Here is a 15,948-nt window from a genome sequence, read left to right on the forward strand (position 1 = left end):
TGGGAAACTCTGAGTTCAATACCCTTCACTCTACTGCTTCACTTTTACTGATGTCTTCTTGGGGCCTCTGATATGCTAATGTGCACTGTAAGTTTCCAAAGGGGAATCTGTAAGAAATGTTACCCTTAGCTGGTCATAGAAGCTTTGGGGCACACTTAACATAACCTATAAGTAAACTTCCCAAGGAAATGCTAATATAATTTAATATGTAAATTTGACATTTTATGTAATCTTTCAAAATAAAGACAAAAGCAAAAAACTGTGAGTAAAGTTTTTCTAGTATCAGTAACATTAAGAGAAGAATAAAATTATTAAGCACCATAACATTACTGTATAAACTAAGTACATAAAATACTTCAGTAAGAAAGAAGGTATTATACTAACCTGATTTCTAATCTGGGAAGTAAGGTTTTCAATATCTCCGGTAAAATGTTCAAGCCTCTGTCTATAAATTTTAGATGCCTTTTTCAGGGCTATAGCTTTTTGCCTACTCGATTCTTTCATTGCTACAGTCTCCTGCTTATTCTTTCGCAACTGCAAGTTCCATTGGGCTATCTTGGTCTCCAAGCTCTAAAAAAAATATTGGCAGCAATTAAACTATTTTAGAACTCCAATGTTTATGTAAACATTGCAATAATATGTAAATAACCTTCCACTTGAGGATATTAAAGGATTCATAATATGATTAATAAAAAACAAAACAGTGAAGAAAGGTGACTTCACTAGTGTTTATCTGTAACCAGTTATAGAATGCAAATTTAAAATACATAAGCCTACATAAAACTAATGCTGCTCTTACTGTAGTTGACAATATTGGTGATTATGGTACAAACACTAACTTTCTTGAAACTGTGGTGATTAACTAGAACTTTACATCTCGACTATTACACATAGTACTAATTATTTTCAAATCAAAAAACAATAATTGAGCTCAAACAATAGGTACACGAAGCTAAAAGGAATTGGTAGGTCACCAAAAATATGATCATGAGGGTATGGATGAGATAAACAGATAGGCACTTACCAAATTTTAATTTACTAGAATTAAGGGGCTTGACGCTTAAAAGAGTTCATCAAGGAGAATAAAGTACGGCTTTACCCAATGAGTAGTGACTTTGTGGAAGTTATTATTCTAAGACCAAACGAGGTTACATAAAGGAATGACTACCAGGTCCATAAGAGTTAGGGTAAAGAGATATCTGAAGGCATGTTTCTACCTATTGAGTTTGATGGTATTAAATAGCATGACTGTTACCTTGACGTATCTCTTGATGACATAAGGAGAGAGGATATTAGGCTGGGTTAATACAAATATGCTTTAGTGGGACTACTCTCATGTTTGTTTGTTTTCCAAATTATTTTAAGAGTTTGTATTTAAAGTATTTGAGTGTTAGGTATCTAAGAATTTAAAGACTTAAGATTTTAATGCTTTTACTTTTTTTGAAAGTTGTGTAATACTGAAAAGAATGACAGAATTCAGGTTTTAGCCTCCCACTGATTTGGACAATTGTTTTAATTTTTTTAAAAAATCAAAGAAGTAACAGTAGAAAACGGGACTTTACTGCTTCATAACTTCTAAAATTGAGATCTTAAACACCCTTTAAAGACTTGATTTCTTTGAAGACTGACTAGGTAGACTAAGAAAAGCAAAATATTCTTAAATTGTCTTTAAAAATCTATCTTAAACTAAAAATCCCTGGAAATGTTTTAATAAGTAGTTGGGGATAAACAAGAGTAATAGAGTAAGTTACTTGGGAGACCCCCCAGGAAACACAGCTGTCATTCCTCTACCATACCACAGGATGTCATCATCACACCATGAATAACTGCTATGCTTTTAACCTTTTATAACACCCAAGGTGAAGTAAATTTTTTTGAACAAGGTTCCAGTCAAGACCTTCTAGCTAGATTTATCAAATCCCAAACTTAACCACTATGAAGGAGTATACTGAAATTGTCAAATTATTTTTAAAGTTTCAGAATAAATAACCACTCAGTCATTTCCAAATGAATAGAAACACATTTAAAGTCAATTATCTGCCTTTTCACATTTCGAAAGAACTATACATACTGCATATTATAGATAATTATTCCGTCTTTTCTAAAATGTGAAAATATTCTAACTGCTAATTGCTATATTATGAAGAACTAGAAAAAAATGGGTTCAAGGATCTTTGGGGTAATTCTCAGAGGATTATAATGTAATTTATGTTTTTAAAAGACCCAATATAATGCATTGAGTCAACAATACTAAAAAACTTGAGATTTATGTTGCCAAACTGAGTTCACTGTGTTTTTACTCTAAAATAGTAACTTGTTAAACCTAAATCAAAGAATTGAATTCTGACCTGCAATTACTTAATGCCTTAAATTCCAAAAGTGTGTGTGTAAGATGGAATGGAGAAAAATCAGTAACCTAATGCAGCTTCTTTTAATCATTTCTAAACCGTTGAATTTTTTAAAAGTAATTTGAACTCAGGGTATTAAACAGGAGACTGCCACTGCAGAATCTTAGGATTTTGGCCTTCTGTTCTTTCCTCGAATTATCAGAGATGTAAAAAGTAACTGTTAACTTTTAAAAATCACTTAGTATTTCGTTTTTAAATTGAAGAAAATAATTTCAAAAACTTCCCCAACTGCTATTTGAGGACATAATTAAAAATTGTGTAAGATAAATTGTAGATGATTATTTGAGATATTAAATCACATGCAGTCCCTTGTATTTACCATCACAAGCAACGCAATAGCAACTCTAGTTAATATGGAGTGCTCCAGGATGCACAGGACACAGGGCATCTGTGGGGGAAAGTGTTTAAAAGTACACGTAGGGGAATAGAAGACAAACTGTACATCACCTATAAGGCTGTTAATGTCCCTTTGATGGGCAAAAGTTCACTGAAGGAAAAAAAACAAACACCCCATGTCCTCTTGAAACATGGGCCACAGACTTCAGATACCTGCTATATACCAAAATGTAAACAATGGTTTCAGTGTTTTTGAGTGAGTTAATTTTCCCTTTAATATTTTACAAATTATTCACAATAAACATAAATTAACTATATAATGGGAAAGGTTTTCTAAGTAATTCAAGCTCTACAAATCCTTCCTAGAGTAGTACTAAAAAGACAGCATTTTTATTTTTGGATTTGAAGGGCAAATCTTTAGACAACCCAGAAATCCTAAGATTCAGATTTGCCTCAAATATGTATTTCCCATGGCTTTGAATTCCCATGGTTTTGAATTCTTTCAAAACCATCAAATTCCAGAATTAAGGAAAGGCTTTATAGTAGACCATTAATTTATCACAAACTATAAAAGTGGATGAATATTTATAACCTTTATGTATTCTTTTAATTTCTCGTTCTCTGCTTCCTTTTTGTGAATTTGAAGCTGTAGTCGTTCGTGAACTACTTTAACTGATTGTGAAAAACGGTTGGCTTTCAAAGCATTTTCCTAAAACACAAAAATAAACCAAAAAAATGTTATTTAATATATTTCTCTACAATCTTTAACTTTACCTGTATTTAGACATGATCTAAAAAGCTGATAAAATGCAAAATAATACGTTACATAAACCATGACACCTCCCCCCATTACATGTGTATTTTATATAAAGCTATTTGGGACGTTTTCTCCTCCCTCCTTTTATTGAATGGCTTCTGATAATTATCTCCTTTAAAAAACTGCCATCTATGTTCCTAAGTAAAATTACAGGTAGGTGTAAAACACTCTACAATATAAATTTACACATACAGTAGTGCCTCGGTTTTCAACCATCTCCGCTGACAAACATCTGGTTTAGGAACGCCGTAAACCTGGAAGTGAATGCTTTGGGTTTCGAACCCGCCTCAGAAGCTGAACAGGCCAGGCGGTTCCTGCTGAGGGCAAGATCCTGAGGCCCAGCTCTCGGCTATGATCCCTCAGGTTTGAACGTTTCAGAACCCAAATGGTCTCCGGGACAGGTCACATTCAAAAGCCGAGGGACCGCTGTAGTTCCTAACATGCAGTGACTTAAGCCAACTACCCTGACAGAACCACCACAAAATTCTAAAAGAAAAAACTTTTAAAAGTTAAGATGTTCTATTTGTAAATAAAACTTAAAATATCCAAATAATCTAAAAACCTTTTTGTATCTATTTCTGAGGATATGGGAGTCAGGATGGAAAGGGAAAGGAGTCAATATTAAGAAAATAAATGAATTAAGCTCAAAATCTGCTTACCTTTTCATTCTGAAACAAACAAGAAAGCTCTTGGATATAGGTCTCCTTTTCAAGTACCTTCTTCTTAAGATCCTTCAGCAAATATAATGTTAGAGTTAGGAATATCATAGTTTAAATAAGGTTGGCTAATTTTATAAAGCCAAGCAGCATACAAACAAAAATGTCAGGAGAACAGACACAAAGTATAAAAAGACTTACAGTATTTTCACTTTCGCTATCACTTAGCTCCTCTAATATGCTGGATAAACTGTCACCTATCTGTGAAAAAAATGCTATAAATCAGTGTTCACAAACTATATTTCACTATATAAAAAAGTAGAAAGTGGAATAAGCATCAATTAAGAAATTAACATGAACAACTACAACACACAGTGCAGATTTTTAAAAATGTGAACATCAAAAGAATTTTTGCCTAAATGTTCCAAATCATGTTGTTGTTTTTTCACAATTCATGAAATTAGTCAATTTACTAAATTTTCTCTAAATAATGCCTCAGAAAATACAAGCCAATGATGTAAAAATCACAAAAATCTTATACACAGAGGAAGCTCACTGTGCTGTTAATAAATAGGCAAAAATTATAAACAACCTAATTCTACCAATAAGAATTATTTTTAATTATGGTAAACCAGTAACAGAATTCTATGCAGACATCTGAAATGAGAACACAGAAGAATGTTTATTCACTTGAGTCTTATACTTCTGCTTGAGAATGTGGGAAAGCTATGGATTCCTTTCACCTCAAGCACATACACATGTACATGTAATGGAAACTGTATACACAACTTCAGAGGGTTCATGGACTTTCGTGAAACCCAGTCATAAGCTCTCTAAGGTCACACAATGGAATTGCTTGGTGCACATGTTTTCATTTCTCTGGGTATATACAACTTACAAATGAGTGTTCACAGCAGCTTTATTCATGACAGCCAAAATGTAGAAGCAACTCAAATAGCCATCAACTGAGGAATGGATAAATAGAATTGGTATACTCACACAACAAAATATTATTTAGCAATAAAGAGGAATGAAGCACTGATACATGCTCCAACATGGATGAAACTTGAAAACAGTATTAAATGAAAGAAGGCAGTTATGAACAGCCACATATTAAATGATTGCATTTATATGAAATGTCCAGAATCGACACATCCATAAAGACAGAATGTAGATAACAGTCTAAGCGAGGGGTGTGTGGGGATGGGAGGTAAACTTCTAAAGGGCATGGAGTTTATTTTTATAGTGATGAAATGCTCAAAAACTGATCGTGGTGACAGCTACACAGTTCTGTGAATATACTAAAAGTCACTGAGCTGTACACTTTAAATGGGTGAATTGTATGGTATGTGAATTATATCACAATAAAAGTGTTATCAAATACATGAATATGTAAATATAATGTATATAAGAGCTTAAATTTTATGAGTATTGTAATCAGCTGAAATGAATTATAACATTATAACAATTAAAGTTTTTGAGATAATGAAAATATATTTCTATAAAAATATGCTGCTCTCACATAGAACTATTTATGAAACATTAAAAGTAGGGGTTAGTTTAATGACTGCCATTTCAAACAAAAAGTCAAGAGTTATTTCCATTTCAAATATACCGATATTTTAATTTCTACAGTTTGAAAATAATATAGGCTTCTAGTGAGAAATATCTCTATTAAATTAGTGGTTAACGTTCCTTACTTGTTGGTATTCTGTCTTTCCAAGAAGGTGTTCTAAAGTTTGTTTTGCACGCTTAAAAGTATCTAATTCTTTTGTTAAGATTTCCTTCTGTTTAAAAATCTTCTTCAAATTGGATGCAGAAAGATTAGCCTGACAAAATATAAGAAACACACACATAATTAAGACATAATACTAAAACACTCTAAAATATAATGTATCTACTATCAAAGAATACATTTTTCCTATTAACAAAATCATTCTTTTGTATACACTAATAGTAAATGTTGACAAGTTTATTAATAGTAACAGAATCTGTTACGTAGTACATTAAAGTAAAATGAAATCAAAATAAGAGCTTAAACCCTAAAGTTTTTCAGGCATTTATTTTGATAAAACTAATAGAATACAATCTATTTTTTGTCCCTAACTCAAACTTTAGTACACTGAAATTTTACAGCTTTCTATTCCACAAAACATAACAGAAAATTGATATAGTTCATTTTTCAGAATATTTTGGTTTTAAATTCAATCTTGAGAAAGGTTGACTCACTACGTCAATTCCAGGTAAGTCAAGCACCAAGGTTACAGTTTCTAGCTTAGCCTCTTAGCAAGTGCATGCCAGAGACAATCTCTGAGGAAAAGAATTGTGGAATAAAGAACACTGGTAAGCCTGCGTTTTTTATATCAAATACCAGTATGTGAGCATAACTACTTTAAGATATGAGACCTTAGCTAGTACAATCTGAGTATTATGCTAGCTTCTCATTTTATTAGATGTTCACAGTACTTACATTTTCAAAACTAATTTCTTCAATGGTGTCCTTAAATAACAGTAAAAGTGATTCTACAGAATAGGTTGCCAACTCGGCTTCCTTAAATGTTGCTTCCAACTCAGTCTTTTCATTTAGGATGTCCTGCTTTAGACTAATTAGATAGGCACAAACAAAGTTTAAGTTAAATCTGTCCCATAAACAAAGCATATTTTTATGAATATATAGCATAGCTTACCGAAATATTACAGTTCCATAAATTGCTCTGCAAAATGTAACAGTAAATTATCCCTGAAAATATAATAAATTTTTCTATATTTCCATATTTTTCTACATATACTATAAACAGATAGTTTTAAAATGATAAAATATATAAAACACAAAGACCACCAACAGCAAAGTTTTTGCTGTGCCATTTGATAATTACTTAACATCCCTTTTCTAGTCTGTAAAACAATTAGTGAAAGTGTTTGTCTTTTTCCATCCCTTCCTTCTCCCTTACTCCAAACACAAAAGATCTCTGTCTAGACCTTATACCCAAACCCTTTCTTGAAACATATTGTTCATCACAAAAAATTTCCCAAGAAGAATGAATCTAAATAAGTAGAAAAGAAAAACTAAAGCTCTCTAGATATCTAAAAATCCTTCACATTTGGCTTCATAATAATTATGATCCAGAACAAAACTGATAATATTAGCCCTTCTCATTATGTTTAACCTAGACACTACCGTGTATCACTCTAATTTTTCTTGGGGGAGGGCACATTTTTACATCCTGAAATTAGGATGCTTCTTACAATCTTTGTCACTCAGGAGGAAGTCCTAAGCTGTCTATCCTGCACATGCCCCAAACTTACAGAATGAGTGTCCAATGCTTTGCTGAATATCCCAGAGATGGGGTGTAACACTTGTTTAACCCCTAGGAATGAAGGGTCATGGAAAGGGGTTGAGGGAGCTGGTCAAGTAGGAATGTTTAGCAACATTCCCAAAGCAAGACTCCAATGTAGGCCTGCTGCATATTGTAATTAAGAGTCCAATAGTAAGAAATTTTATTTCAGTTAAAGATGCTCCTAAAAAATGAGGTATCACCCGTAATCTTAATTAGCAAGTGCAACTCTTAAGTCAAAGAGTGACTCAGAAGTGTTGGATTTTATTTATAAATAAAATCCCAAGTTTTTCTTTAATTGGCAGCTTTTTTCTTTCTTTATGGAACATATACCATCAGCATTTGATGGCATCTTATGTCAAAAAGTAGACTGTGTTCAGCCCAGCTGGCATGGCTCAATGGTTGAGTGTCGACCTATGAACCAGGAGGTCAAGGTTCAATTCCCTGTCAGGGCAAATGCCCAGGTTGCGGGTCGATCCCCAGTAGGGGGCATGGTAACTAGTCAATGACTCTCTCTCATCATTCATGTTTCTATCTCTCTCTCCCTCTCCCTCTCCCTCTCCTCCTCTCTCTGAAGTCAATAAAAAATATATATATTTTTAAAACTAGATTGTGTTCTTAAGCACCACTGGCTTGAAGTGATGGGCCTAAGAAGATGCTGGCTATGAATGACAATTGCCCATTATTAAAAACCATGGGCAGAAAGTCAAGAGTGATTATATATGACAGAACACTTTCATTTATAACAAGCTAAACTAGAAGCTGGACTATATCATCCATATTAACAATATGGTATTTTAAGGCTGTCATTTTGAGCAATGAGTTACATAAATAACAAGTATATTCTCCATTCTAAAAAGCAAAGTATGGCAGGTATTTGTTAAATAGTAATATACCAAGCGACAGTGAATTGGTACTCATTAACTATATTTCCATATTCCATAATTTAATCTTCATTTACCTTAGTTAAAACACCTTATACTTTACAAATTCTTAATAGATAAGGTTTTCATTTTTAATTTCGTTCATTGAAATTCCAAAAAACTAGCCAAATTCTGCTAAATGAGTATACTGTAATCAGATTAAATAAATGTTAACTACTAGACTTGAAGATATTCTTGAAAGAATGCTGTATTTGATTCAAATAATTTAAAATATGGGCATCACATGAAACCCTAAAATCAGAAAATCAGAAATCCTTCATTGTTAAGAATACCAGCTTAGGTGACTTTCACTGGCATGCTTTGGTAAATGTTCTTTCTCTCGTCTACTTTTCAAATGGGAAAACAGTTCTTCTGAATGACTTCCATCATTTGCTGGCTTCTCCATAAATTCGGTCAATGAATTCATAGGGGTCTCTTCCACAACAATTTCTCCACATATGCTGAAAGTTAGAAAATATTTTAGTTATTAAACATCATTTCACTTGATTCTTTTTTTATGTCATTACCCTATAATAAAAATCTAAAGATGTGTAAAAGAATAATACTTCACAGAAGAACTGAAATGCAATGAATAGGGACTTTATCTGCTATACACTGTGATACTAATTCAAAATAGTATCAAAATTGCAGAGCACAACCATTCAACAATTGCCAATGTCCATATACAGTTTCCAAAATGCCCACTATTTTCTATATAATCACAGAATGTAAAAACTTTTAGTAATCTATTTCTTAAAGTATTATATCATAACCCAGTCGGACTAGGGAATGGATATAAAAACATGGGTTAACGATGATGCCAAGTTTCAGTAAATCCATCCAATAGGAAATACGTTATTTATGCCTAGAACAGTAAATTTTAACATACTTTTGAAAGTATTTGACAATTAATAGCTACAAAAAAGATAAGTTATTCCTTTGAAAGTAGGCCTTTCAAATTAAATTCACTTACTACTATTTCCCAGCTCAATCCAGGATAATCTTTGGTGATAATGAACAAAGAGATGGCATTACTTCTAAGTTTTACTAATCTAAATGTTTTCACTCAAACTTGGAGCTGCCATTTTTTAAATGTGAATATTTATGAATTTCTTTAAAACTGTTCCAGTTTAAGTAATGCATTAGTACTTCAGCAATCATTAAGGCTGTGTTTTCACAACTCTAATACATAGTAAGTAATGTGTCTTCTTGACTTCATTTTATGTTTATTCAAAATCAAATGTTACATTTAAGGTTTTCTGCATTTTTTTCCAGAGATAGTTAGCTCTCTGTAATTTATTTTTATATCTGGGTTATAAAATACATATGTTCAAGAATTTTCAATACTTCAGGTAAACATAAAATTACAGGTTGAGAGTTATCCACAACATTTTATTACCAATTCATAAACTTTCCAAAGTGTCTGTAAAAAAAATCTATTTTTGTCTGAAGATTCCATATACCACAGAGGCAAATATTTAGGATATAGGCCAATGAAAAGCATGCTCATATTTTGGAAATACCAGCAACTCATATCCAAATGGAACTGCAGAATAACCTACAGATAGTCTAAGATGATCGCCTCGAATGCTGCAAACATGCAACATCCGTTATTAGGGAATAACAATATTTGAACCATCTATAGTCTAGAAGAATTAAAAATAAACAGATACACAGACCTATGGGTGAAGAAGAACATGCAGTGATAAATCACTGCAATCAAGAAAATGACCATCTACGGATTTGTTTAAAATGGCAATAACTACCCCACTCAGAGAGGAACTGGTATTTATCTTTCAGACATTCATTTAATATTTAAATATTTGTTTCTCTGTACACTAGAATCTCAAGAAAGAATGTCTTGTTTGTATTTGGATCCTCAGCACCTATAAGCCTTGTAAAAGTTAAGCGATAATTCAGGGAGAGGATCCAAGGCTCGGAGCAGTTAATGATCAGGATGAACAAAGACTTTACTTACTCACCCCTTGATTCATATTTTGGGGGATCATTAAAAGAAAAATGGTTCCCACCTTTGGAGTAAAATTTTAAAAAATCAATGTGAGGGTATAGCGATCTTCAATTTATAGAAAATATTTTATGAGATAAGATTCAATTTGGTGTATTTTAAATGAGTTCTTACTCATTAGCTTTGTGGGCTACTGACACCTACTTATACAATTTTTTTAAAAGTTTTATCGCAAGATAAAATCATACAACATTTTTTTGCTTCATCACCTATAGAAGTAATGGTGTCTTATTTTATAGGGTAAACAAATAAAATTAAAACACTGTAAAAATAGGAATTTTAGAATGACTTTAGCCCAACATTCTAAAAGGCTATCTTCATTACTGATTCCTCAAAACGTGAAATGGAGAACTGTATAAATCAAGTTTCAGATATTTCCACAGAAATAATCTAGAAGTATTTTCCAGGATAAAAATTACTCAGAGGTTCCAAGGCACTGCTCTATTTTGTGTTGTGACAATACTATAACCAAAAACATATGTGTGCTGAACAACAATGTAGTGATTTTCCTTAGCATAAAAAGTCCTACCTTCATAAAAAAAATGCTATCATTTTAGTGGACCAAATGTATTCTTGTATGGAAAAGCAGATGTTTCAAGAGAAAATGTTTTCAATTATGTAGAATATACTGCCAATTGACAAATGTATAAATAATACTTTTGTACAACTTGCTAGTGGTGAAAAAAAGACACATATTCTGCATACATACCTAATGATCAAATAAATCCCTGAAGATTAGTAATTTTGAAATATTTTTCATGTTTAAAGAATTAAATTTCCTATACAGAGATGACTTTACCAGTCCCCTACCAAAAATGCATGTTCTTAAAGCTTTTTCCAGGAGTGGTCATGGGTTTATGCTGATCCAGCTACACTCACTGAACTATGTTCCATTTTGGCCAACACCAAGTATTTGAGGGATGGCTGTTCAGGGACTGTGATGCTGGCCATGGTCAGAGAAAAGAAAGATCACGGTCCATGACCTTCCTTAACACCTAGATTGTTCTAAGTAAACTAACCATCTGTAGACAAACATGCATTTAAAACTAATCTCTCATGAGAAAAGCTTATTAATCTTGTAGATTTTTTTCTTTTTTTCTTCTTTTTGCCAAACATTAATTCTTGGAAAATTAGCTCCCATTGGCTTCAAACAAAAGTGCACAAAGCTTCTACAGAAAAATCTGCTATGAAAAATTCAGCAAGGAACACAAAATAGATATAGGAATGCTGTTCCTTCTTCTCACTATTCTAGACACTAGTCAAAAGTTTACTAGAGAAGTAATTGTATGGCGTTTTAGACTCCATAATGAAAAAAATGTAAAAGAAATCTGAAAATAGGCAAAGAGTAAAAAATAACCAGAAGTGGAAAACTGACCTAATGAATAAAAGCTACCATAAATGGAAAAAACATTTTCTGGTACAGAGAGTTTAACTTAGATACAGTCATGCACCAATTAATGATGGGGATATGTTCTGAGAAATGCATTTTTAGGCAATTTCATTGTGTGTGAACATCAAGTGCATTTACACAAACCTGGATGGTATAGCCTACTATACACCTAGGCTATATGGTATAGCCTATTGCTCCTAGGCCACAAGCCTGTACATGTTACTTACAAAACAACACGAAATTATATCATGCACAGAGAAATGATGCAATCAAAAAACATGGTAAACAGATGTATGAGGCAGCCATAGGCATAGTATGGCACACTGTTTTACAGCAATTCTTTTTTTATTTATAAAGAGTACACTTTAAAATAATGAAAAGTGTAGTGCAATGAATACATAAACCAGTAACATAGTCATTTATCATTATCAAGTATTATATACTGTACATAATTGCATGTGCTATACTTTTATGTGACTGGCAGCAGAGTAGGTTGGTTTCACCAGCATCATCACAAACACATGAGTAGTGTTGTGCTCTGACATTAGGATGACTATGACATCACTAGGTGATAAAGTATTTTCAGCTCCATTATAATCTTATGAGATCATCATTGTATATGGGGTCCAATGTTGACTGTTATTATTCGGAGAATGGCTGTAAATAATTAGCTAATTCCTGTGTCCAATGAATAAGGGAATTTAAATATAAAAGAGTTGCAGATTACATAATATAAGGAAAAAAGCTGGCAGCAATAGTGACAGATTGGTAAATATTGGATTCGTACTTCAAGGCCCAGTCCCTTCTCTTTCCCAAAATATCCCCCTGACTGCTCCAGACCACCAACAATCCTAAACATCTAATAGTATTTTCAGAATAATACAGTTTATAATTTAATTGCTCCATAAATGTTTCTATTTTTGGGTTTTTTTAACTTGCTATACTAAATCTATAGGAGCAAATATCATACCCATCACCCTCTGTCCTCAAAAATTACATAACACAGTGAAGAGCATAGGTTAGGTTCTAACATATGTTAGGGTGATCAAATAATGTATTATTCAAACTAGGACACATTTGAAAAGAACGGGGCCCCACATAAAATCCAATTATCCAGTAGAGGACTGGCCCAAAGTTGTTCAGGACATTGTCTAATCCCAAGTAAAGTCGGCATCCTGTACCAGATAAACATAAAGCATTTTCCATCCCTTCACCATGAAGACGTCATTTATTAATAGAGCACTGACTGACTTTATACATATCATCTCACAAAAATCCTTACCAGGTTGCTATTAATATCCTAATGCTACAGATAAAAAAAAAAAAAAACACATCAAGTTTTAGAAAAGTTAAACAGCTTGCCCAAGATACAAATTAGGAAGTGGTAGAACTCAGTTTTGAACCAAAAGGCAGAAGATACTAAAATATAAGAATCTACACAGCTGAAAATAACATACATACAAATTTGCCTTAATCCAGTCAGGTTTCAATAACACTATTATAAATTCAGTTTATATTAAAAAGTAATGTTCTTGAGGGAACATGAGTTACAAGAGCAATGGCAAAAGATGAAACTGGACAGTAACTGAAAACAGTAACTGTATGCCAAACTCAAGAGCTTGAACTTTTTCCTAAAGGTTAAGACAGACCGTCAAATAATTTTAAGCAGGGGAATAACATATCAGAAGTATGTCTTTAAAAGACAAATCCAGAGTTATTTTGGAGAATGGACTTAGGCATATGGAAGGGAGGAGAGTAGAAGCAGCAAAACTGGTTATTACGGTTTCAGAGAGATGAAATTTCAACATTCTTTTCCTATAAAAGTTTTTGAAGAAATCAAAAGTTGTTTCCACTGATGATAAAACATGAAGAACAATGAAGGAATCAGAGTTAGAATGCCAGAATAGCAAGAGGTCAGTACAGAAAGACGTGATCAAATGTAACAGCTCATTTACCCATAACCATCTGAATCGATTGCTCCGCATATAAGTTCCAGAAAATGATAGCTTATCCCTTTATGGACCCAAATTAACTTAGACCAGATGGAAGAAAATCTTTTAAGAGTAATTTATTTCTTCCTTTTCAAACAGAGTACAGGTAGACTGAATGTAATCTAAACATTCCTTGATGACTCAGATGCAGCACGTTGAGCAAGACTCATCAGTTCTTAGTCCTTATGAGCCACCTGACATGGGCAACCCTTAGTCGCAATGGGCCTTGGTCTTCTATGAAATGAGACTAACCTTTGCCAGCCAAAGCTGTGGTGAGGTTCGAACAAAATCAAGTAGAAGCACTTACAGGGGAAGTTTTTTTGTGTTTGTTTTATTTAGGGCCTCTTTGGCTCACTCTGTTGGGGGTGCTTTCCCATCCAATCTTCCCTTTAAAGTTTTTCATCTTTTTTTTTTTTTAAATAATCATCCTGAGTCAATAGCCATTCCTGAAATTACTCGCGTGCCTGAATTATCTGTATAGGACCAACTCTATCTTTACAACAATTTTTGAGACCTAGCCTTTGCAGAATTATTACAAATCATCTTCAACGTAGTCATAAACAGGCTGAGTACTACTAAACCAGAGCGCAGGGGGAAACAATTACTGACTTGCAACAGAACTGTGCTCAGTGGGCAGGTGGTATGTCAACCGCATTGCTTTACCCAGCTTCTTGGGTCTCATTCATTTGTACAGAGCAAGCACAGTGATTAATAATAATATAAACAAAGCCATTTTCTCATACCTTTGGGTGTTTGGGATACAAATACCATATTATTAATACACATCAATGGCAAAATCAGAGGAAAAAGAGAAACAAAAAAATGGACACCTAGCTGTTAAAGAATTACAAACATGACCACGGCACTTTTATTGTAAGCACAAGGAAATCAAGCTAATTTTTAAAAACAAACAGGCTTTCTGCGTTTTGTTTCTCTAACCACAACTAACCCAGACTTCACGCATTCAAAAACACCTGAAACCTTACAATGCACGAGGTTTTGGAAAACACTGTCTCCTCAACAGACCTCATTCCCAGCACCAGCCACCGTCCGGTTTCTCAGTCAACAAGCAGCACCACTCACTAACCACCTATACTCAACACCTGGCACTGGTTTAATCTCTTTCATTACCACCACTCCAAGGTCGGTTAAATGACCTGGCCGAGGCCACACACTTGAAGGGGTTTCCCGGGGGCTGGAACCCAGGACCCTGGAGAAGGAATTATGTCCAGAGGCTTCCGGACTGTTCTGCGCTTATGGAGCCCCGGGCCTACTGGTCTACAGGGTCACACGGTGGGTGCTGAGAAGCCAGCCGGGCGACTAAGAGCACCGGGTCGTCAAGAAACCCCGCCGAGCCCGCCGCCACGCCAGGGCTTCCTTCCGAAGGCCACCTCCGCTGAAGCCGCGCAGCTGTCCCAGCGACTGCACCCTTCCTGGGAGAACGGGCCTCGCCGCCTTTGCCCAGCCCAGGCAGCCAGTCTCGGGGGGGCGGTGGGCACGAGGGGGCTGAGACCCAGGCCTGGGTGAACGCGACGGTCACCCACCGCCCACCAACCACTGCCGCGGGCCGGGGAAACTGCCCAACGGCCTTCCAGACCCCAGCTTCCCTCTCCCCGAGGCGCGCCTACGCCCCCGCCGCTGCGTCAGCACGTCGCCGTGACGTCAGCCCGCCCCGCTAGGAAAGGCGTCCGAGGGAGCCGGCCCGCGAACGTGAGTGATTCCCCGCCAGCGTACCTGTGCTCTCCAGCCCTGGAGCAGCCAGGAGGGAGCGGGTCGCAGGGGCAGTGCAGTGGCTGAAAGCTAGGAAGGAAGCCAAGGGACCTGAGAAGAATCGGGCGAATTCCCAGAACCGCTGGCAGCGGAACTGTGCTCGCTCAGATGCAGTGGGACCAAGGCGGAGCTAGTAACCAGCAAGTGGCTTCTCTGGCAACCGTCGCGACGCCCCGCCCCTCCTTGCCCCGCCCCTTCCGTGAGGCCCGCAGCCGGCGCAGCCGATTGGCCCTTCTCGGGAAGCCAGTGCCGGCGCCTGTTGCTATTGGCGGGAGTGAGGGGCGGGGCCTGGGAGT

The 15,948-nt window shown here is 35.3% G+C and overlaps 1 protein-coding gene across 3 annotated transcripts in view; it reads right to left on the reverse strand.

Annotated features, from left to right (window-relative positions):
- The window catches only part of ODF2L (outer dense fiber of sperm tails 2 like), a 34,057-nt gene extending 18,332 nt beyond the window's left edge, over positions 1 to 15,725 (reverse strand). The window contains exons 1-8 of one of the 3 annotated variants that reach the window (XM_016220648.2): positions 15,617 to 15,719; positions 8,769 to 8,936; positions 6,688 to 6,820; positions 5,918 to 6,046; positions 4,419 to 4,478; positions 4,221 to 4,292; positions 3,337 to 3,453; positions 385 to 570 (exon numbers count right to left, since the gene is read on the reverse strand). In XM_016220648.2, coding sequence (XP_016076134.2) covers positions 385 to 570; positions 3,337 to 3,453; positions 4,221 to 4,292; positions 4,419 to 4,478; positions 5,918 to 6,046; positions 6,688 to 6,820; positions 8,769 to 8,902 — 831 coding nt within the window. In that variant the 5' untranslated portion in view covers positions 8,903 to 8,936; positions 15,617 to 15,719. Of the gene's footprint in view, positions 1 to 384; positions 571 to 3,336; positions 3,454 to 4,220; positions 4,293 to 4,418; positions 4,479 to 5,917; positions 6,047 to 6,687; positions 6,821 to 8,768; positions 8,937 to 15,616 lie in introns of all 3 variants that reach the window. The other 2 variants (XM_016220647.2, XM_016220649.2) reach the window with 2 other exon arrangements.
- Positions 15,726 to 15,948: the final 223 nt, after the last annotated feature.

The sequence above is a fragment of the Miniopterus natalensis genome, chromosome 9 (genome assembly GCF_054644295.1).
Source record: "Miniopterus natalensis isolate mMinNat1 chromosome 9, mMinNat1.hap1, whole genome shotgun sequence".
Classification (NCBI taxonomy): Eukaryota; Metazoa; Chordata; class Mammalia; order Chiroptera; family Miniopteridae; genus Miniopterus; species Miniopterus natalensis.